Raw genomic sequence first — 24,076 nt, 5'->3', positions numbered from 1 at the left:
ACTTTTGTGGTACATTAGACCATTGTTTCCTTTGAATTGCTTGTTACATTCATTACATTTGTATGGTTTCATTCCACTATGATGTTTTTCATGGATAATTAAAGAGTTTTTGTGCATGTATTCTTTGTTACATTCTTTACATTTGTATCGTTTCACTCCAGTGTGAATTTTTTCATGTTCGACTAAATGAGTTCTTTGTTTATATTGCTTGTTACATTCTTTACATTTGTATGGTTTCGCGTCACTATGGACTCTTTTGTGGATCTCTAAATAATCTTTTCTTGTAAATAGCTTGTTACATTCTTTACATTTGTATGGTTTTTCTCCAGTGTGAGTTCTTTCATGGTTAACTAAAATGCTTTTAACTGTAAATTGCTTGTTACATTCTTTACATTTGTATGGTTTTTTTCCAGTATGGCTTCTTTCATGGATAACTAAAGAACTGTTATGTGAGAATTGTTTGTTGCATTCCTTACAACTGTATTTCACTCCAGTGTGGGATCTTCTATGTATATGCAAATAGGATTTGCTTGCAAATCGCTTGTTGCATTCTCCACACATGTACGGTCTCTCTGCTGAGTGAAATCTTAAATGCTTATTCAGTGATAAGTTATTAAGAAATGTTTCATTACAAACTCCGCATGTATGTTCCGGGTGAGTATGTGTTTCGATATGTCGGATTAAAATAAGTTTTGACGTAAATTGCTGACTACACATGTCGCAATAGTAGGTCTTCTTATTCGTTTGTGGTGCGATATGGTGTTGTTGATGTGTGATTAAACTAGAGTTGTGTGTGGTGTGTGTAGGGCGAGTATCGTGTGTTTGGGCTTGTTCCTCGGCGGGTGTGTGAGCGGGCACGTCCTGCACACTGCTGGCGGGACTCGGCTCGCGGTGTGACGTCACGTCTTGCACACTGCTGGCGGGGCTCGGCTCGCGGTGTGACGTCACGTCCTGCACACTGCTGGCGGGGCTCGGCTCGCGGTGTGACGTCACGTCCTGCACACTGCTGGCGGGACTCGGCTCGCGGTGTGACGTCACGTCCTGCACACTACTGGCGGGGCTCGGCTCGCGGTGTGACGTCACGTCCTGCTCACTGCTGGCGGGGCTCGGCTCGCGGTGTGACGTCACGTCCTGCTCACTGCTGGCGGGGCTCGGCTCGCGGTGTGACGTCACGTCCTGCACACTGCTGGCGGGGCTCGGCTCGCGGTGTGACGTCACGTCCTGCACACTGCTGGAGGGGCTCGGCTCGCGGTGTGACGTCACGTCCTGCACACTGCTGGCGGGGCTCGGCTCGCGGTGTGACGTCACGTCCTGCACTCTGCTGGCGGGGCTCGGCTCTCGGTGTGACGTCACGTCCTGCACACTGCTGGCGGGGCTCGGCTCGCGGTGTGACGTCACGGGACACGGCTGGCCCGCGCGCGGGGAGTGGCGGAGGCGCTCGAGCCTCACGGAGCACGCCAGCGCGAGCTGCTGCCTACAGCGCAGGGACAGGGGCGCCGAGCTAACTCCGTACTCGCCGACTGAAGACACTGAAACAACATATTCACATTAGAGTGAGCCATTATGCAATAATACCTGCGCCAGGTATAGCATTCTGAGATACGGCGTTACACTGGTTACACAAGCTACATATAATATGCAATAAACTATCATAAAAAGTATAAAAACGCATTATAATGCATGTAGGGATGTTTCTGTGGGTAAATAAGTATGACATAAATCACATAAATTTGGCAAAAACGCTACTACACGAGTAGTTCTTTTTTTAGCTTTAGAAAGAAGGTAAACGCGGCGTGATCGGGCGTTTCGTAAATTTAAGCGCGATCGTTCCGAAGAAAACTGGTGTGCATTTAAATTGGCTAGGAACAAGTGCAACCAGATGGTAAGAGCAGCGAAACGGAAACACATTCATCACAACATTGCCTTGTCATCCCCTGCCGAGACTTGGAAATTTTTAAAATCCATAGGTGTGGTCAATTCTAACAAGTTCTCTGATAACCTTATTTCTTCAACATCTTCGTTTTCATTAAATGACTTAAACGTACAATTTGCCAAGCCAAGTATTTCCCTTATCAATGCTTTGCCCTGTATTTCTAATAACACTTTTTCATTCACCCCGGTCACAGATGATGAAACTCGCAGAGTAATAACGTCTGTTAAATCTAACACTGTAGGTCACGATGAGTTAAGTAGGACGATGATTTTGTGCATTTTAGAATGTATCCTCCCGGTTATAACCTATGTTATTAACCTTTCAATGTTTTCTGGGGTTTTTCCTTCGCTATGGCGTAACGCATATGTCATTCCACTGCCTAAAATTCCTAATACCAGTTCACTCAAAGATTTTCGTCCATTTCAGTTCTTCCCTTTTTGTCAAAAATCTTAGAAGCCACCGTTCATAAACAGTTATCCCACCACATTTTCTCTAATCAACTGCTTTCGCCATTTCAGTCTGGATTTCGCCGTGGCCACAGTACCTCTACCGCCTTGCTCAAGTGGTCGAAGATGTGAGGGTCGGTATGGACTCTTCGCTGCTTACAGTGCTGGTCCTTATCGACTTCTCTAATGCGTTCAATGCGGTAGATCATGATTTACTTTTGGCTTCTCTAAAACACGTGAACACTTCATCATCTGTGACCGATTGGTTTGCTTCCTATCTCCGGGACCGTCATGAGTTACTTCGGGCTGACAGATCTTTTTCAGATTGGTGTAAACTCCAATCTGGGGTTCCACAGGGCGGCATTCTCTCCCCTCTGCTCTTTTCGATTTTTATTAATCTCATCACCACCAAAATCAAATGCTCTTACCATTTGTATGCCGACGACTTGCAGCTCTACAGTCTCTACACCCAAGCTAGCGCCGAAGATCTGGATAAAGCTGTCGCTGATTTAAATACAGATCTTAACCACATATCTGGATGGTCGCGTTGTTTTGGCATTGCAGTGAACCCTACTAAATGTCAGGCCATCATACTTGGTAGTGCGCGCTTGCTTTCTTTGACGGACACGGCATACTTAGCCCCAATTCAGTACGAGCAAGTCGATATACCTTTTGTGCCGCAAGTGAAAAACTTGGGGTTTTTTTTTTTGTGTTATTGAGTAATTGATTTGAGTCAAACGGTCCTCGCTATAGATACGGGCGGCCGTTTGCTCTTTGTTTTTAGTAAGAGCTGACTGACTTGGGATCCTCAGGTGTCTGGCGTTTGTCGTAGAGTGACTAATACTCTTAGAGCACTCTATCGGTTTAAATATTTTCTCCCGACCTGCACCAAGACTCTTCTAGTCCAAGCCCTCGTTCTACCCATCCTGGATTATGCCGATGTGTGTTATAGCAATCTCACCTAAGCTTACCTAACCAAGTTCGATCGGTTACTCAACAACTGCATCCGGTTTGTCTTTGGACCACGAAAATACGACCATATCTCCGCTTATCGCAAAAAACTTAACTGGCTCCCTATTCGTGAACGTCGTTCCTTGCGTATTCTCTGTACTTTGTTTTCAATTCTATTCGATCCTTCAACCCCTGATTACCTTCGTTCCAAGTTCAAATTTGTGACTCCGCGTCCCGGCACAGATCTCCGAACCTCCCGTAGCCTTCAGCTTATTGTGCCTCGTCATCGTACAGGTTTCATGTCGAATTCCTTCACCATCCAGGCAATCCGGCTGTGGAACGATCTTACTCTCTCTATAAGACAGGCCCAGAACAAATTCTCTTTTGAAGCGCATGTTGCGCAAGCATCTGTCTGACCAGGTTCATAAGTCGTCCTCATGATGTTTACAGTAGGTAGGTATATATATGTATATATATATATTTATATGTGTATATATTTACGTATGTATATTTATTTATTTATGTATAATGTTACGTATATACATCATACGTATAATGTCATATATTATAGTTTAGTGGTTTTTTTTTTCTTTCCAAATTTACTGTAACAGTATTCTGAGCCTGCACCAACTAGATCTTTCGGTTTAGCCTATGGTTGACTGGTAGAGAATGCCTTCTGGCATTAAGTCCGCCATTTGTACTCTTCATTTATTGTGCAATAAAGTTTAAATAAAGAAATAAACAATCTTGACGTGTCTTTTTATTTAAAAAAGGTTGAAAAACTCTTTATAAACATTTACAGTTTACAATTACAGTTTATAATTACTTATGAAAGCAAAAGAATGTAAAAGATCGTATATGATTTATAATTGTAACAATTTGCTGTCATTAATTTTTCCATGGTGATTTTTAATAAAAAGACATGTCAAGATCCCTTACCTTCGTTCTAATGCTAAAAATAGAACTATAGAGAAGCTTTGTGTCCCAATAATTATAAGAGAGTTATTCCCTAATCGTTGCTTCGCCCGACACGGTGGTTATACGATAAATTATATCTGTCAGGGAATATTACGGACTGAGACTGAGAGCATAAGGATTTATGTAAAATTTAGATGGATATACCTAAATCGACTAGGTATCTTTTACGTTTAGTGAACATGATAAGAATAGAAAAGTGTACTTACGTAACAGATGTTCGCCCGGCGGCCCGTCTTCACACGGCGCGACCGGGGACTCCTCATCTGAATATAAACATATAAAGTGAACTCATGTCGTTTTCGAGAGTTTTTTAATGGAATGTGAGTAGCCCATCATGGTACAAATCAAAATTGTAATGGAGGGTATATAATTGTATTCTCATGTTTCTTATCATTTTCATTTACCTTCCCCCTCAAGTCAGGGCTTCCCCGGTTGCAATTATTAATAAATTATGAGAGCTAGCCTTCCTTCTTCCAAGCTCCCGTCCCATATTTCAACCCAGATATGTTTTTGTTCACATATGAGCAATTGAAAATATATCAAATGATATTCAGTATGGAAGCTGCACGCCTTACTGCTAAGTAGCGCTCAATTCGTTTCCTTTTAAGGCGCGTCTCGATATCGCGCGGCGGCCGCGCGAGCAATGTTCGACCGCGGCAAACCTGTATTTTGGCTCGCGAGCCAATTTCTTCACCATCTTGAACTTATGCTACAAAAATTAATTATTCGGAACAAAGTATAGCCAAATAAAAAAATGATCTGTTGCGATAATCACTACATTTACGAAATCAAAGATCTTCATCTAAATCGGTTCAGCCGTTATTGATGTTCCATACAATCTTACACCTTCCTTTTCACTTTTGGGTTACATATCAGAATACCGAAAGTTGATTTACCTAATGTCGAATCACCTATGCTCGATTGACCTATTTTTTTAAACACCTAATGGTTTATTAACCTACGCTCATAACACCTAATGAACGAATTGTCTAATGCACGTTTCACCTATAATTGTTTTACCTAAGCTCAGAATACCTATGGTCGATCTACCTAAACTTGATACACCTAATGCTTGAAATACCTAAAACCGATTTACCTAATACATGAAACACCTAAAGCTGACATACCTAATGGACGATCCACCTAAAGTTCATATACCTAATGAACGATATACCTAAAGTTGATTTACCTAATGGATAAAATACCTAAAACTGTTATACGTAACGAACGAAATACCTAAAGTCGATATACATAAAGAACGGAATACCTAAAGTCGATATACCTAATCCACGTAATACCGAAAGTCGATATACCTAATGTACGATATCCCTAAAGTTGATTTACCTATTGAACGAAATACCTAAAGTTAATATATGTACCTATAATGCACGTAACACATAAAGTTACCTACCTACCTACCTATACCTATACCTACCTACCCATTGTACCTATTAGGTACAGTCAACTGTAAAAATATGGGTGCACAAATCATTTCAAAAATATGTCCCATAGCTCTTATGTCAGCGAATTAAGAACTATGGGACATATTTTTGAATAAGTTGGCTACACCCATATTTTTACTGTTGACTGTATCTAATGAACGAAATACCTAAAGTCGTTATAAAAAATCATTTATTGCAGATAATATAAGTAAATATAGCATTAATAATAAAAATCAAAATAATATTATACGTAATTAATAGATACCTATAATAAAATTATTAAATTAAAAATGATAAAATCTATACATTTATTGATTGAATTCAGATTAAAATTAAAAACTCTAAAACAAAAAGCAAAAAATAGATTAAATCATATAATGTTTATGCGCAGTCAAAAATAAATTAGAATGTGAAACTTAAAACATGCAGTGAGAAAAAACGCCTCTTCTTTACAGGCGTTTCGACAGCTATTCCGTTCCATTCAGACAACTTATTAAGAACGGTTTTTCAATATTCAATATTAAAAAATAAACGTGTTATAATGATGAAGAGGTAAGTAATAAAATATGAAATATGTATATTTTCTTACATTAACAGTAGGTTTTTATGTTGATTACGACGTTTAAAGGAAACTAATATTAACACTCATCAATAAGTAGTCATGAATTGGAACAAGTATAAATTAAAAAAAATTGGGAAAGTGAAAATCACTAGTTCGCGAAAACCAACTTTCCGCACGCTAAACAGCTACGTAAACTAGCACTTCTTAAACAACTGTATTAAAAAGATTTATTTTAATTACATGTAAGCTTATTTTTTTATCGCGTTCTAAAAAAACTATGGCCTACTACCCTGGAATCACCCTAACTACAACATTGGATTGAGGTAGAGACAAGAGCCACCGAACAGTGTTACAGAATGAAAGAATGCAAGGAATGGAGAGGAAGCTGCGTGGACAAGAGACACGCGCTGATACAAAGAGAGGCACTATCAAAACTTGAAATGTTGATGGCCAATAATGACCTTATAAAGAGGCAGGAGATATTCGACAAGAAATATAGAATACATATAGGAGACAGAGACAACTGGAAGGTGGAAGTCGGACACCCGACGACCATCTGCTTCACGGATGGCTCAAGAAGAAGCTCGACGAAACTAGCAGGAGCGGGCATAGTGATCCCCAAACTGGGAGAGAAAGTATCAGTACCACTGGGTGTTCCAAGCCGAGCTATGTGCTATAACGCGCTGCGCAAGCATAATCAAGAAGAGTGTAAAACAAGAGGGCGCTGTCGTAATATACACAGACAGCCGGGCAGCACTAAAGGCACTAAAGAAAATATCAGTTACCTCCTCTCTCGTGAGAGAATGTCGAGAGGAGCTCAACTTGATAGGCAAGCAAAGAAGTGTCACGGTGGCATGGGTACCAGGACACCAGGGAGTAACGGGAAACGAGAAAGCAGACGAGCTGGCGAGGATAGGGGCGGAGACGGAATACATAGGTCCGGAACCGGCTCTGCCTATGTCAGCGGATGTCACGAAGGGAGTCATAGAGAAGGTAAAAGAGATGGAAGCACAGAGAGAATGGGAAGAAGAGACTGGATGCAGACAGTCGAAGATGATGATCAAAGGTATAGACCACAGGAGTACCAGGTATCTTCTGAAATTAGGTAAGAGCAGTCTGAGACTATTGACAGGTATCATTACAGGTCACAATACTCTCAACAAACACCTTAAGATAACGGAAATTAGTAGAGACGCCTCCTGTCCACATTGTGGTAAGGAGGAGACTAGCTTACACTTACTAGCAGAATGTACTATGTACGCGGCACCGCGATATAATACATTCGGTAGAGACACACTAAAAGAAAACGAACTAAAGGACGTCGAACTCAAAGATGTCCTTCTGTTCTGCAGGAAAACAAGAAGACTTGAGGAGAATAGTGTGGGAATGCCGCCGGGACAGTAACCTGCAGCTCCAACTCCAGGGAACTGGGCTGAATGAACGCGACAAGCGATCGACAGCCCGCCTGCTTCCGGCCGGGCGTCCCTACATCTACATCTAACTACAACATTTATGGCCACAAGTTCAAACCCTTAATAAAGAAATAAACTGTTAATACCAATTTTCTTTTTGCTGATGTTGTCTGAGTTTTTCCATCACTTTATTAAAACATTTTCCTTGAAACTCTGGCATTCAATAATAGTCACGCCTGATTGAAGATATTCGAGTTTATTATGGCCCAAATTTTGGAATGTAATTTAGGTAGCCTACCTTTTTGAAGGTAGTTAGGCATTATCTTAGATTAAATTAGCTATAGGTATTTCGTTCGTTAAAACATATACCAGCCTTAGGTATTTCGTGCATTAGGTATATCGACTTTAGGTATTACGTGCGTTACGTATATTAGGTAGGTATTTCGTTCAATAGGTAAATCAACTTTAGGCATATCGTCCATTAGGTATATCGACTTTCGGTATAACATGCATTAGGTATATCGATTTTAGGTATTCCGTCCTTTAGGTATATCGACTTTAGGTATTTCGTTCGTTAGGTATAATAGTTTTAGGTATTTTATCCATTAGGTAAATCAACTTTAGGTATATCGTTCATTAGGTGTATCAGCTTTAGGTGGATCGTCCATTAGGTATGTCAGCTTTAGGTGTTTCATGCATTAGGTATAATAGCTTTAGGTAAAACGTACGTTAGGTAAAATGTGCATTAGGTAAAACGTTCATTAGGTGTTTCGTCCATTAGGTTAATTGAGTTTAGGTATTATAAACATAGGTCAGTCAATGTTTAGGTAAAATGATCGTTAGGTAATTTAAAAATAGGTGAATCGAGCATAGGTGATTCAACAATAGGTAAATAAATTTTCGGTATTCTGATATGTAACCCACTTTTGAGAGATTTTTTGACCCCTCCCCCCCTCCTTGTCACACTTGGTCACATTTGGCAAACCGCTCCCCCCTGGTGTGACGTCACATTTTTTCAACGAAATCGGCAAATCGAATTAAGTATTATTAATTTTTTGTCAAAATATTAGTAAATTTATAACCCAAAACTGATTATGAAAAAAAATTAAACTAATAAAAACGATTATCGTTCCAAAAACTTGTTTTTGAACTGTACAGTAAATAAAATGATTAAAATAAAATTTTGGTTACTGATGAAGTTAAAGTGACGTCACAAAGTTTGTGACTCCCCCTTGTCACAACATGTCACATTTTCTTGACCCCCCCCCCCCCCCCCCCCCACCCCCTAAACGTGTGATGTAATTAATGGATGACCCCTTATTGGATCCCCATACAAATTTCCACCTCCCTTTTCACATCCTTAAGGGATGATTTTTGACATTAAAAGTGTGCAATGTTATTTCCTGGGACTGAAACTATCTCTGTACCAAATTTTAACTAAAATGGTTCAGCGGTTTAGGCGTGAAGAGGAATAAAAAAAAAGTTTTTTTTTCATATATTATATGTTTTTACTTCGGAATGGTGTCATTATGATATCATACATGAATTCGGCATCTCCGATTTATACGAAAACGATACCAAACTTGGCCTAGTAGCTTAAATGACATATATCTGATATCAAGATCAAGTTGAGAGCCCCCCCCCCCTAAAAATTTACATCAAAATTGTCAGTGGCTCCACTTCTTAAATCCATCCTTGGCTCCTAAGGACCAATCCTGCCAAAGGAAATCTCTTGTTCACGCAACGCCGTATCCCACCCCCAGCACCTTCCGCTAAAACTATTTCATTGATATATGGCAAACAAAGGTAACTAAATATGTGATAAATAGCCACAGAATGAGTTGCTGGCACCAAACAATATGAGTATTCATAAATTAATATAAAAATACACAAATACGCCCATGTCGGGTAACTGTTGGGACAATAAAAAAAAAAAAAAATTGAAGTTCACTATAGGTGTGCTTAATGCCTATAATATTGAAGTGTTCCCTCAATTTCATAATGCCATCATCAGATCCTGAAATGATGATAATGGGACTAACTGTGATTACAATTAACTTGATATCAAGCTTAATATTTACCTTTGACACTCCATCCTCCCTCTAGCCTCTCCTGCAGCTCGGCCTGGCAGTGCTGCACCTGCATCTTGAAGTGGCACGCCTCCCGCAGCCGCCCCAGACACACCTCGCAGATACCACTCTTGCCATTGTTGCTTGGTGTCAGCTAAAAAATTAGACATAAATTGAACATCAGTATCATAGTTAACTAACAATATGAACCAACCTAAAACTGCTAGTAGTTTTGGTTTTGTACTTGATGTTTAGGTAGGTTTATTAATTTCAGAATAAATTATCTACAGAATAAAATTTTTTAAGTGTATATTATTAAGTAGAACTTGTAATAATACCATATTGATACAAGTTTTTTGAGGTTAGTTTTACAGCTTTTCGTTCAGTTGATCCTAAGTAAATAAAAAACCCGGGCAAGTGCGAGTCGGACTCGCGCACGAAGGGTTCCGTACCATAATGCAAAAAAAAAAACGAAAAAAAAGCAAAAAATAAAACGGTCACCGATCCAAGTACTGACCACTCCCGACGTTGCTTAACTTTGGTCAAAAATCACGTTTGTTGTATGGGAGCCCCATTTAAATCTTTATTTTATTCTGTTTTTAGTATTTGTTGTTATAGCGGCAACAGAAATACACCATCTGTGAAAATTTCAACTGTCTAGCTATCACGGTTCGTGAGATACAGCCTGGTGACAGACGGACGGACGGACGGACAGCGAAGTCTTAGTAATAGGGTCCCGTTTTACCCTTTGGGTACGGAACCCTAAAAACAATAATAGTAAATGGTCTTTACCCTGTGGTTACAGCAGGTTTCGGGCAATGAAAATATTCTGCGTCGGTACTTACTTTGATTACAAAGCATTCTTCGATCATGACCGAGTATATTTCCGTTATGCCGAGACGAGTGTACGGTGTCCTCAAATCTTTCGTCGAAGGCCGCTGCAGGCAGCAGTGGCACTGGTTTATAGATTCCATCACATTAGTAATTTAAAACGCTCTTCTATTCACCGATTTTATCACAAATTATATGAAGAGAAGATATTTTTTTGTGGCTTTCCTACTCAGAAGATACTATGATTGCTAAGAGTTGACAGTGACAGCTATGCGCGGTAGCGTAACCACCGCTGCGTTCAGATTTTTGATACAAACATTTTAAATTATCTTTTTTTTTTTTTTTTTTTAACAATTATGGCCTGGATGCGTTAAATTATCTTTGATAAATTGATTCCTTTACTTTATAGCCCTCATTAGCACGAGCGCTTTTTTAACGCGCGTTAAAAAAGCGTTTGAATGTCACAAATGGAAACATGTGTATTCGTTCACACGATGGCGGTGGCGCTTTTTATCAAGCGTTGTTGGATTGTCGACTTTAAGCGAAAAGCTCCCATGCGTATCTGTGAGCTGTAAAGCGGTACCCAGACGGGATGATCAAATCGACCGATTTGATCAGAATTGAAATTAACGTCAATCTCCAATTTTAGATTTATGGTAATATTCTTCTAAATTGATAAATGCCCCAGTATGAAAATACTGGCGTCACAAATTAGTATCCTTTAGCGGCTTTCCATGAGAAAAGGTTCCTGTGCAGCTTGGCAAAAAAGCAGAAGTTAAAAAGTGGCAACAGTGTAGTGTCGTCCCGTTTTATGCATTAATTAAAATGTCAATTTACAATATTTATACTTAAAACCTATGAATACCACACCTACTGCCGCCTGGGTAAAAAAAAATAAAACAAATAATTGATAGTGAACGAATTTACTTCACGGTTCATAATTGTGCATATAATAATTATTGACTTTTTTATTGCAATAAGTACAGTCAACATATTTATATTACAAAGTAAAACGAATCGGAAATAAAACTAACACTGTAATACTAATATGAATGGACCCTTCTCTCGTAATAATTAATAATAATATTAAGTGTGTACATTAGTTTGATATAAACAATCCGCAAATGACATGACGTGTCACCGCGCATATGTACCTACAGTCAGCCAATTTGATTCCAAGGTCACTACATGTAGAACCATGTCATAATGAAACAACTTGTTCATCCTCTACGCCAGTGCTTATAGAGTGTTGTATGCCATTTATATAGTAGTAACAGAGACAAGGTTTTATAGTGGCCTATGGGAATCAAGTTGGTTGACTGTACAAACACTGTCCCGGAGAGCCTGCGCCCTTCAAGAGTGTTCCTTTATGGGCCTTGTGTAGATCAACTAAAGGAGTCCCATCGCCGGACAAGGCTCGTAGCCAAATTTCTAAAGAATCCTTGGAACATAAAAAGAAAGCGTCCGCCATTGTGATCCGGCCGCCGCCGTGGAAATATCTCTACATCTACACTTAGCAAACAAGAAAATCGGCGTTTTCCTTCTCAGTAACACAGTAATTCACATGTACTGATGTGCCGTCGAAAACGTTATTAAATTGCGAAATTTCCACATAGTGAAATTTCGATAAGTTCTCATATTTTTGAATGGGAATAGAAATCTACCATTTCCAGACAAAAAAATCCATTGAATCCAAAGAAATTTTCATGATATTTCCGAGAAGTTTTCGAAACTCTCCGCAACTGGCACGTGTGTATTCACATGTGCAACTGAAAGATAAACATTAGCAATCATAACTCAGGGTAGAGGTACAGGGCAACAGAGTTGACCAGTATGTTCAGACCCCCGCGCTTTTCTCCTTCAATTCGACTCCATAACTTTTCAATTCTATATACAGGGTGGTAAGATAAGTCAAGCCCTGGAGGGAAACTACCTTAAATCCTAAAGCTGGCTCATTTTACTTAAAGGAGACATTCCTTTATTTTTAAAAAGAATCAAAACTGCATTCAAACATTCTCTAAAACTCTCTTGCCTCGCCCGGGACTCGAACCGACTAAAAATTCCAAAAAATAAAAGCTCGCAATCTTATTCTACTAGTCGATAAAGTTAATGTTAATGATAACATTTCTCCAAGAAACATTAGGTCTTACACTCGTCTGTCGTACTAAATATCCATAAAATCGAATATTTAGTACTTAAGTTTTTTTTAGACAAGCCAAATTGAAGAAAAAAAGAAAAATACTTTGAATGCAGTTTTGTTTCTTTATAAAAATAAAGGAATGTCTCCTTTAAGTAAAATGAGCCAGCTTAAGGATTTAAGGTAGTTTCCCTCCAGGGCCCGACTTTCTTTCCACCCTGTATATAAAATGTGGTTCAGATAAGATTATAAATAGCTTCACGCGATATACGATATTTTGTCTGTGAAAATGTAAATAGCAATATGGTGAAGTAAATAGTGGAGTGAAATTGTTGACTGAATCCGAATAAAACACTATGTATAGCTACGTCTCTGTTGATGAAATAACCACATTAAACTGAGCTATTATAATTATAAACCATTTTACGAAACAACAAAGTTATGGTATCCTGGATATATGTGTTTCAATATGTTTCATTAAACTTGTTTCATCGAAAAAAAGTGTTTCACATATTTCGCATTCGTATGATTGTTCATCGGTGTGTATTTTTTTATGTCTCTCTAATTCAGATTTTAACGTAAAGTGGTTGTTACATTCTTCACATCTATACGGCTTCTCTCCGATGTGACTCATTTTATGTGTCTCTAAACTATCTTCATGACTTAATTGCTGGTTACCTTCATTACATGTGTATGGTTTCACGTCACTATGGACTCTTTTGTGGATCTCTAAATGATCTTTTCTTGTAAATTGCTTGTTACATTCTTTACATTTGAATGGTTTTATTCCACTATGGATTCTTTCATGGATAACTAAACAATATTTTTGTGTGAATTCTTTGTTACATTCATTACATTTGTAAGGTTTCACGCCACTATGAACTCTTGTGTGGATCTCTAAATGATCTTTTCTTGTAAATTGTTTGTTACATTCTTTACATTTGTATGGCTTCATTGCACTATGGATTCTTTCATGGTTAACTAAAGAATTTTTTAGTGTAAATTCTTTGTTACAATCTTTACATTTGTATGGTTTCACGGCACTATGGACTCTTTCGTGGTACTTTAAATGATCTTTTCTTGTAAATTGCTTGTTACATTCTTTACATTTGTATGGTTTCATGTCACTATGGACTGTTTTGTGGTTCTCTAAATGATGTTTTCTTGTAAATTGCATGTCACATTCTTTACACTTGTATGGTCTCACGCCACTATGGACTCTTTCGTGGTACTTTAAACCATCTCTTCCTGTGAATTGCTTGTTACATTCTTTACATTTGTATGGTTTCACGCCACTATGGACTGTTTCGTGGTACTTTAAACCATCTCTTCCTTTGAATTGTTCTTTACATTTGTATGGTTTCACGCCACTATGGACTCTTTTGTGGTTCTCTAAATGATGTTTTCTTGTATATTGCTTGTCACATTCTTTACATTTGTATGGTTTCACGTCACTATGGACTCTTTTGTGGATTTCTAAATCATATTTTCTTGTAAATTGTTTGTTACATTCTTTACATTTGAATGGTTTGACTCCAGTGTGGATTCTTCTATGCATATACAAAATACTTTTTGTTGCAAATCGCTTGTTGCATTCTCCACACACATACGGTCTCTCTGCTGAGTGCAATCTTAAATGCTTATTCAGTAATAAGTTATTTGGAAATGCTACATTACAAACTCCGCATGTATGTTCCGGGTGTGTATGTGTTCTAATATGTCGGATTAAAGTAAGTTTTGACATAAATTGTTTACTACACATGTCGCAACAGTAGGTCTTCTTATTCGTTTGTGCGATATGGTGTTGTTGATGTGTGATTAAACTAGAGTTGTGTGTGGTGTGTGTAGGGCGAGTATCGTGTGTTTGGGCTTGTTCCTCGGCGGGTGTGTGAGCGGGCACGTCCTGCACACTGCTGGCGGGGCTCGGCTCGCGGTGTGACGTCACGTCCTGCACACTGCTGGCGGGGCTCGGCTCGCGGTATGACGTCACGTCCTGCACACTGCTGGCGGGGCTCGGGTCGCGGTGTGACGTCACGTCCTGCACACTGCTGGCGGGGCTCGGGTCGCGGTGTGACGTCACGTTCTGCACACTACTGGAGGGGCTCGGCTCGCGGTGTGACGTCACGTCCTGCACACTGCTGGCGGGGCTCGGCTCGCGGTGTGACGTCACTTCCTGCACACTGTTGGCGGGGCTCGGCTCGCGGTGTGACGTCACTTCCTGCACGCTTCTGGCGGGGCTCGGCTCGCGGTGTGACGTCACGTCCTGCACACTGCTGGCGGGGCTCGGTTCGCGGTGTGACGTCACGTCCTGCACACTGCTGGCGGCGCTTGGCTCGCGGTGTGACGTCACGTCCTGCACACTGCTGGCGGGGCTCGGCTCGCGGTGTGACGTCACGGGCCACGGCTGGCTCGCGCGCGGGGAGTGGCGGAGGCGCTCGAGCCTCACGGAGCACGCCAGCGCGAGCTGCTGCCTACAGCGCAGGGACAGAGGCGCCGAGCTAACTCCGTACTCGCCGGCTGAAGACACTGAAACAACATATTCACATTAGAGTGAGCCATGATGCAATAATTTGCCAGCTTGCTGCGCCAGGTATAGCATTCAAATACATGGCGTTACACAAGCTACGTCATTAATATGCAATAAACTATCATGAAAATGCATTATAATAAATGTAGGTAAGTTTCTGCGGGTAAATAAGTATGACATAAATTTGGCTCAAATACGCTACTATAGTTCGTTTTTTTTAGCATTAGAAAGAAGGTAAACAATCTTGACGCGTCTTTTTATTTAAAAAACCGGCCAAGTGCGAGTCGGACTCGCGTCCCAAAGGTTCCGTACATTACCATTGTATGTTTTATCAAAATTTTAAACCCAGTAGTTTCGGAGATAAATGCGGGGGGGTAATTTTTTGGCTATTTTCTTAAACAATCTAAATTATTTATTTTAAAATTACAAAAAATATATATTTGTAATTCTCAAAATGTCCTTCTCTTTTGTTTGATATATGTAACACGATATAAGTAGTTTAAAAAACTTTTTTTTTATCATTTACCCCCCAAAAGTGGCCTCCATGTTTAAAATTCATTTGTTTACGTACGATGTCCGTCTTTGGGTCAGGAATTTACATATGTTTACCAAATTTCAACTTAATTGGTCCAGTACTTTTGGATATAATGAATGGGCTGTGACAGACAGACAGACGCACGAGTAATCCTATAAGGGTTCCGTTTTTTCCTTTTAAGGTACAGAACCCTAAAAAGATTGATAAACGCTTTAATATTTTTAGAACCTGTAGATGCTAATGAAGTCTTTAAAATTATAATGTCTCTGAATAATAGTAAGGCCTGCGGTTATGACGACATTACATCAACAATTCTGAAACTAATTGCTAATTGGGTATGTCAACCTATATTATTATTAATTTATCCATATTATTAATTTATCCTTTTGTCAATCTATCTTTCCGGAACAATTGAAACTATCTGTCGTCAAGCCCTTATTTAAGAAAGGCGACCATAGTGATCCCAACAATTATAGGCCAATAACAATCGTTCCAGTAATCGCTAAAATATTTGAAAAGGCTATGTGTGCGAGAATAATAGGGTTTCTAGAGAGGAAAAATTTGCTGCAACCGGAGCAGTACGGTTTCAGAAAAGGTCATTCTACTGAATTGGCATGTTTCGAGTTTGTGAAGCATGTGTCTGAATGTTTGAATAGCAAAGTACCTATAGTCTCGTTATTTTTAGACCTTAGTAAAGCTTTTGATTATGTTGAACATGGCAAGCTTCTCGCGAAACTTGAATGCTATGGAATTAGAGGAGTAGCACTTCAATGGGTAAAAAGTTATTTATCTAATAGGAAACAGTGTACAGAAATAGTAAAAATTGAAAAAATTAAGAACAATTATGTTAAAGTTAAATATCGGTCTAATTTTAGAGAAATTAAGACTGGAGTACCTCAAGGGAGCAACTTGGGCCCCCTTTTATTCTTGGTATATATAAACGACCTTCCTCTTACTATTCCCCACAAGTGCATATTATTCGCGGATGACACTACAATATTAGTAAAGGGAGAGAATATTCCATCATACGAAAATAATATTAATGATGCCTTGGCTGACATAAAAAATTGGACATTTTATAATAATTTAAATATAAATATGACAAAGACATTTTTTATTCAATTTCATTCATATAATAGTAATCCATTGCAATTAAATATTAATTATAATAATGTTTCTATATCGAGTTGTGAAAGTATTAAGTTTTTGGGATTATATATTGACCAGCATCTTAATTGGAAGGAGCATGTTGATTATGTCTGCAGCAGATTGGACCGATTCGTATTTGCGTTAAGAAAACTGAGACACACTATTAATGCTGCGGCGTCGATTACAGCCTATCACGGTTATGTGTCCTCGGTGCTTAATTATGGATTGCTACTTTGGGGCAACTCTGTAGATACTGAAAGAGCCCTCCTGTTACAAAAGAAGTGCATCCGTGCTATAATGGGAGCTTGGGTGACTGACAGTTGCCGGCCACTATTTAAGGAATTAAACATACTACCATTACCTTGCATGTATATTTTAAAAGCGTGTCTATTTGTAAAGAATCGCCCAGACATATTTAAAATGAGATCTGAGTTCTTCTCAGGAACTCAGAGGTCTCAATATCAAAATCTAATATATCAGCCAAGATGCAACACGGCCATATACAAAAATAATGCCTATAATATGTGTATCCTTATATACAACAGTATGCCTGTTGATTTCAGAGGTCTAAACACAACTGAATTCAGGAAGAAAATGACAAGCTTTCTGTTAGAACATTGTTTCTATAGTGTCAAGGAATATATTGAGCACAATAATGCAGATAATTAATATTATTTATTATAATCTAATTCAATATAAATTTTATGTAATGTAATGATAATCAACCAATGTAATGTGATGTATTGATAATAGTCCAATTGATGAAGTAATGAAATGTCCTATACAAACTTTAGAGTGTAATTTATGTTATCGTAATTGTTATTACATGTATTAAAATAAAATTCAATAATATAATTATTTTCTGTCTCGCATATGTGCAAGACTGAAAATTATTATTGTTAGGTAATATAAAATTTGCGCATCGTTTCAGTACGATAGAATACTGGACAATATTCTACAAGAACATCCTGTAACTATAATTAAGTATTCTTGCAAATAAATGATATTGATTGATTGATTGATTGATAAAAAAAAAATCAGTTTATTATTACTTATGGAAGCAAAAGTATGTAAAAGATCGTATATGATTTATAATTGTAACAATTTGCTGTCACTAATTTTTCCATGGCGATTTTTAATAAAAAGACATGTCAAGATCGCTTACCTTCGTTCTAATGCTAAAAACTCGAACTATAGAGAAGCTTTGTGTCCCAATAATTATAAGAGAGTTATTCCTTAATCATTGCTTCGCCCGACACGGTGGTTATACGAAAAATTTTATCTGTCAGTAAATATTCCTGACTGAGACTAAGAGCATAAGGATTTATATAGAATTTAGATGGATATACCCAAGTCGACTATCTTTTACATTTAGTGAACATGATAATAAGAATAGAAAAGTGTACTGACGTAACAGATATTCGCCCGGCGGCCCGTCTTCACACGGCGGGACCGGGGACTCAACGTCTGAACCTGAACATGTAAAGTGAACTCATGTCGTTTTAGAGAGTTTTTTAATGAGATGCACTCGTAGCCCATTATGGTACAAACCAAAATTGTAATGGAGGTTATGTAATTGTATTCTCATGTTTCTTCTCGTTTTTATTTACCTTCCCCCTCTAGTCAGGGCTTCCCCGGCTGCAATTATTAATAAATTATGAGGGCCAGCATTCCTTCTTCCAAGCTCCCATCCCATATTTCAACCCAGATATGTTTTTGTTCACATCTTCTTCTTCGTCGTTATCCTCACAGCTGAGGGTCGTGACCACCATAAGTAGCTCTATCTATAAGAAGTCTCCAGGCTGCTCTGTTCTGAGCCTGATGAAGTGCGGACTGTGTGCCACTATTAATTGCCTCCAGGAGTCTTATTATACCAAGTTCTGAATACCACTTTAGATACTTACGTAGAGACGGCTCGGAAGGCTCGCTGCACGCGCCATCTTCAGGTTCATCTAAAATTGAACAAGTTAAAATATAACAACCTATTTCCTTGATATTGGAAACAAAATATGTGATAAATAGCCACAGAATGACTAGCTAGGACCAAACAGTACCAGTATGTATATATTACTATAATAATACACGATACAAAACCATTATAGGTGTGCCTAATGCCTATAATATTTACCTTTGACGCTCAGTGCTCCCTCTAACCTCTCCTGCAGCTCGGCCTGGCAGTGCTGCACCTGCATCTTGAAGTGGCATGCCTCCCGCAGCCGCCCCAGACACACCTCGCAGATACCACTCTTGCCATTGTTGCTTGGTGTCAGCTGCAAAATGTAGTGTATTTGTTTCTGATGTTCAATTTATGTCTATATTATTTGCACACAAGACTCATAGCATATTCTATGTAATAAAAAAGTGCTACTATTTAACTGAGGTAGATATGGGCCAACTATTCAGTATTTGGCAAGATTTTTTATGTTTGTATTCAGCCTATTATTTGGCAAATTTTTATAGTGATCTGTGAAGCTGATTTGTGTGTTGTTAAGTAAAAATGTTACATATAAACTATTTTACACCCAAAACCTTTTCACTGTGCGATTTCGGTACAAACTGTCAAAAATAAGGGGAATATGATTTAAAACAAAGTAAAGATTATTTATAGAAAATTAAGTTCTCAATTCAGGAATCAACACAGTAGTGTCCTATTTTATAAATAAGAGATGGAACTAGCGCAGTTTTTGTCAATAAGAGATGAAGATCCTTCAATAAAGCAGCTATCCATAGATTTCTATAAAAGAGACACAAGTTAACTAAGAATAACTAATATGAACAAACCTAAAACTGCTAGTAATTTTGGTTTTGAATGTTTAGGTAGATTTATAAATTTCAGAATAAATTATCCATAGAAAAGATTTTTTTAAGTGTATATTATTAAGTAGAACATGAAATAATACCATATTGATACAAGTCCTTTGAGGTTAGTTTTACAGTACAGCTTTTCGTTATTTGATCCTAAGTAAGAAACAATAATAGTAAACGAATAACTACAAGGGTCTTAACTCTGTGGTTAGAGCAGATTTTGGGCAATGAAAATAATCTGCGTCGTTACTTACTTTGATAAGAAAGCATTCTTCGATCATGACCGAGTATATTTCCGTTATGCCGAGACGAGTGTACGGTGTCCTCAGATCTTTCCCCGAAGGCCGCTGCAGGCAGCAGTGGCACTGGTTTATAGATTCCATCACATTAGTACTTCAAAACGCTTTTATATTCACATACGTACGATTAAATCAACAACCACGAAGCATAACAAAAGCACAGACATTCCTTGGTGCTTGGTGCGGCCAGGCTGACGCAACTAGGAACAAAAAAAGGTTTTGTATGAACTTTAGTGACCTAGCCATAGCCAAAAAAACCAAGGGCCCAACGTTTTCTGTTCTCTTTCACGTCGCAGCAACTAGTATCATTTCTCTCTCCTCGCTCTTTTAAAAATGCCGTTTGTCAAAAAAGGACAACCATACTGTTGACAAGGTGGACTTCAAATCAAGTGTTGCCTTTCTTGATGCGCCCAGGCTGTGTATGTGTGCGTAAAAGCGTATATGTGTGCTCTTTTAGGGATGTGAAAAGTCGATTTTAATCATGTTATATATCGATAAACGCTACATAGCGGAACGAAATAGCGTTTAATTGAAGCTTCAATATCTTCGTTAAACATAAACATAATTGAAATGCTAATGGATAATGAATATATTATAATATAATAATATAATTCAATTATTGCGGAACACCTATTTTAGGACGTATTCATGTATTTTAATTAAATATCTGAACTTTCCCTTGGTTCCCTGCTGGGGCGTGACTATAAAATTGTGATCTGATAACCACAATAAAGAATAAAAGCGTTTTTGGTAATTTTAGGTATCGTTAAGCCTTTGAAGTAAAATTAAAATTGCAAGAAATGTCGATAGTTTATCGATATGACTTTATCGACATGGCTACAGCAACGTCAACGACACTTAGAGTATGGTAGTATCGTCTGGCGACCACATTATGCAACTCATTGTCTTCGGATTGAAAGATTGCAAAAAAGATTTATGTGGCACTTGTCTCGATCGGTAGGTCTTGCGAATAGATCTTTCTCTTATAAGGATAGGTTAAAACATTTTAAAATGTTATCCCTTGAGAACCGTAGAGATCTACTGGATTTAAAATTTCTCACTAAGCTTTTAAGAAATAACATAGATTGTCCACAACTTTTGAGTAGCTTTCGATTCTCAGTGCCTAGAAGAACACCGCGTTTTGCTATCAAACCACTGTCTCACCCTAAGCGCCGAACTGTGTTAGGGTCAAACTCCCCGGTACCACGCCTGAGCAATTTAATCAATAAATATAGCAACAGATTCGATATTCACTTTGACTCTCTGACCAAAATTAGAAATTTATTCACTAGTAATTAATATATTTAGTTTTAATTCCATATTTATCTAGTTTATTCACTTAACCAGTTGACATCATGGTTGGGCTTTGCTCCTTATTCTACAATAATAAGGTGTTTAAATATGCCGGCTCTGTTGTTGACTTTGCTTTTTTTAATTACTTGCATGTGGTGTTTACCAGTAATTAGTTATACATTCAGCATGTTGTCATTGTTTGTATAGATGTAAGCTTCAATGTAATAACTGTTGGTGAACTTATAAATAAATAAATAAAAATAAACGTGGGCCTCATTGTTAATCGTACACTAAACAAAAGTGGCAACAGTGACAGCTCGCTGAGACACCGTCTCTATATATTATAAGTCTATGAAAAAAACACAATAAAACGTCAGTGCTATTTATCTGTCAAGTCAACTGTCAGCCACATTCATAGACCTAGGATTCGCTTGCGCTTGACAGACAGCTGAAGTGTGCGAAAGGGAAGCCATCACGTATATGAACATCCCATGAGTGCGAAAGAGTCAGATTACCAAAGAGAAAACGTAACCACTTTTGAGTTTGACGACGGCCGCGGACGGCCAAGAGCTTATCACGGTAATTTTCAAATTGAAAAATATACACGGATTAGGACGAAAAGTATTAAATAAAGTAATTCAGTGAAGATGGTGTCTTGTAGTGTGCCGGATTGCAGTGTCACAGGGCCAAATAGTCCAAGCAAATACTCATTTCAGAGGATTTATGATATTCCGAGCGAAATTTTCATAACGATATTTTGTCAAATTAACAGCGTAAAAAGTGTAAGAAGCCGGTTTATACAGTTCATTGTAAGTTTTTCTTCCTTTGTGTGCTAATATTTTATCATATTAGTCTATAATTTAAAATATTTTGTGTAAAAACATAATCTGTTACTTTACGCTAGGGCTTGACAAAATGTTCACATGACAGTATCGATAACTTGTCGGTATATTAATAGCTATGTAATTATTTCTTCACAAGACATCATTAAGATATTAGCTTTTATAACCGACTTCAAATAATAACGATTGTTATACCTTTTTGAAGGTGTTCATGTATAGCGGTAAACTTAAACTTCACTTTCCAACACAGTAAGAGTTACATTAAGATAAGTCTGCAACGATTTTGATGGCAAACGCAGTGCAAGTGTTATTTATACGTCATAATGTCGTAGAATTTTAACGTTTAAAATAACATATTTGAAAAAGTAGTCGATAAAGCAATCAAACATCGACAGATTATTAATACGTTGTAACATGACATCACTATTTTTGATCTCACATAGACAAATTACGCACACACTTGCATTTCATTTTTGGTCACACTTTCGAAGATTGACAGTTGTTCTTTGTCATATAATTCTTTGGCCACATTGCTTTGTTGCTTGTCATGGCGGTTCGTAGGTTTTACTTACGTGCAATTTCTTTTTTAAAAGCCTTCGTTTCTTTTCCAAAACAGTCAAACGTGATAAGAACATATATACATATATACATTTATATGTATAGTTTGCTTTTTTTATATTCACTGAATAGGTATATTTCTCTCTCTGCACCAATTGTAGATGTCTGTTTGGCCCTATGGTTGACTGGTAGAGAATGCCATTTGGCATTAAGTCCGCCATTTGTACATTTTTGTATATACTTTGTGCAATAAAGTTTAAATAAATAAATAAGAACATACAGTGAGTAAACTAAGTTGTTTCAGTGCGAAATATGTGACAGTTGATACGCTCGCGAAAATCGCAAAAAAGGAAGTTTATGGCGAAATTTCCATTAGATGAAGACCGGTAAGTATTGGTTTAGATACTTTGAGCCTTGTTTTGGTGTAGCAGGCTATAAACACATCGAAAATTAAATATTTCATATCCACTTTCATTGTGAACTAGGGATGTACTACAAATATCGATATCGACTGCAGCCTAATTTTTTATCAATGTAAATAAAATAAAATGAGTGAATTTCTTGGTTTAGTCGCACCAATAAAAGTCTGCAGCGGATTTGATAGCCCACGCAGCGTAAGTGTTATTTATACGTCATAATTTCATAGAAGTTTGACGTTTAAAATGACACTTGCACTGCGTGGGATACCAAAATCGCTGCAGACTTTTTACGGTCTGACTATATACAACATGACTATAATTATTTCTCCGAATATTTTTAGTGGAAAATTATTTATCATCTGTGCATTAATGGAATGGACATTACATTATACTATATATTTTTGGAATCTAGTAATAGGAGATATTACTGCAATGTTCTGCCGCCAGAGTGCAGCACTACCGACTCTAGTAAATTCATAGACTAACTTATACATACTCTGCCTGTTTTGTGACAAGTTTTCACAGACAATAAATTATGACATTGATGCATCAAGGCGGTTTGTTAACAAGGTCCAGGTTAACAAGGTTACTTACCTGGTAAACGCGAAAATCGATTAGTTATCTGCCTCTTTAAATATCTCTGGAATATGCAAGAGTGATAGAGAGGTTAGATAACGAAATTTCGATTTTCTTGTTTCACGGTAGACCCCCAGATTGTGACAGTGCTATAACCGCAAGAATCGAAGTTCGCAAATTGCGGGCATTTTTCTCTATCACTCTAGTTACGCCTTCATTGGAGCAAAAGAAAAAGACCCATGCAATTCTCTCAGATAGTGGTAGTGGCGCTAAGCAGAGTTTTGCGTAATATTCCCTACTATTTAAGATTTT

The 24,076-nt window shown here is 38.0% G+C and overlaps 1 protein-coding gene across 1 annotated transcript; it reads right to left on the bottom strand.

The window, feature by feature from the left end:
* Positions 1 to 11,619: 11,619 nt before the first annotated feature.
* On the bottom strand, positions 11,620 to 20,209 carry LOC134803579 (zinc finger protein 678-like). Its single transcript, XM_063776379.1, has 5 exons — positions 20,032 to 20,209; positions 19,101 to 19,242; positions 18,877 to 18,924; positions 18,383 to 18,445; positions 11,620 to 15,287 (listed from the first exon to the last, which is right to left on the bottom strand). The coding sequence occupies exons 1-5, from the start codon at positions 20,158 to 20,160 to the stop codon at positions 13,201 to 13,203; spliced, it is 2,469 nt and encodes an 822-aa protein (XP_063632449.1). The 5' UTR covers positions 20,161 to 20,209; the 3' UTR covers positions 11,620 to 13,200.
* Positions 20,210 to 24,076: the final 3,867 nt, after the last annotated feature.

Source organism: Cydia splendana, chromosome 26 (genome assembly GCF_910591565.1).
Source record: "Cydia splendana chromosome 26, ilCydSple1.2, whole genome shotgun sequence".
Taxonomy (NCBI): domain Eukaryota; kingdom Metazoa; phylum Arthropoda; class Insecta; order Lepidoptera; family Tortricidae; genus Cydia; species Cydia splendana.
This window is presented reverse-complemented; position numbering and strand designations above follow the sequence as displayed.

Bases quoted from the DNA above. Each gene is read 5' to 3' on its own strand.
- LOC134803579 (XM_063776379.1), bottom strand. From the start codon at position 20,160: ATGGAATCTATAAACCAGTGCCACTGCTGCCTGCAGCGGCCTTCGGGG. The intron at 18,925-19,100 runs GTAAATATTATA...GTTCAATTTTAG, and splicing joins GGGAGCACTGAGCGTCAAAG to ATGAACCTGAAGATGGCGCG. The intron at 18,446-18,876 runs GTAAGTATCTAA...TTACATGTTCAG, and splicing joins GCCTTCCGAGCCGTCTCTAC to GTTCAGACGTTGAGTCCCCG.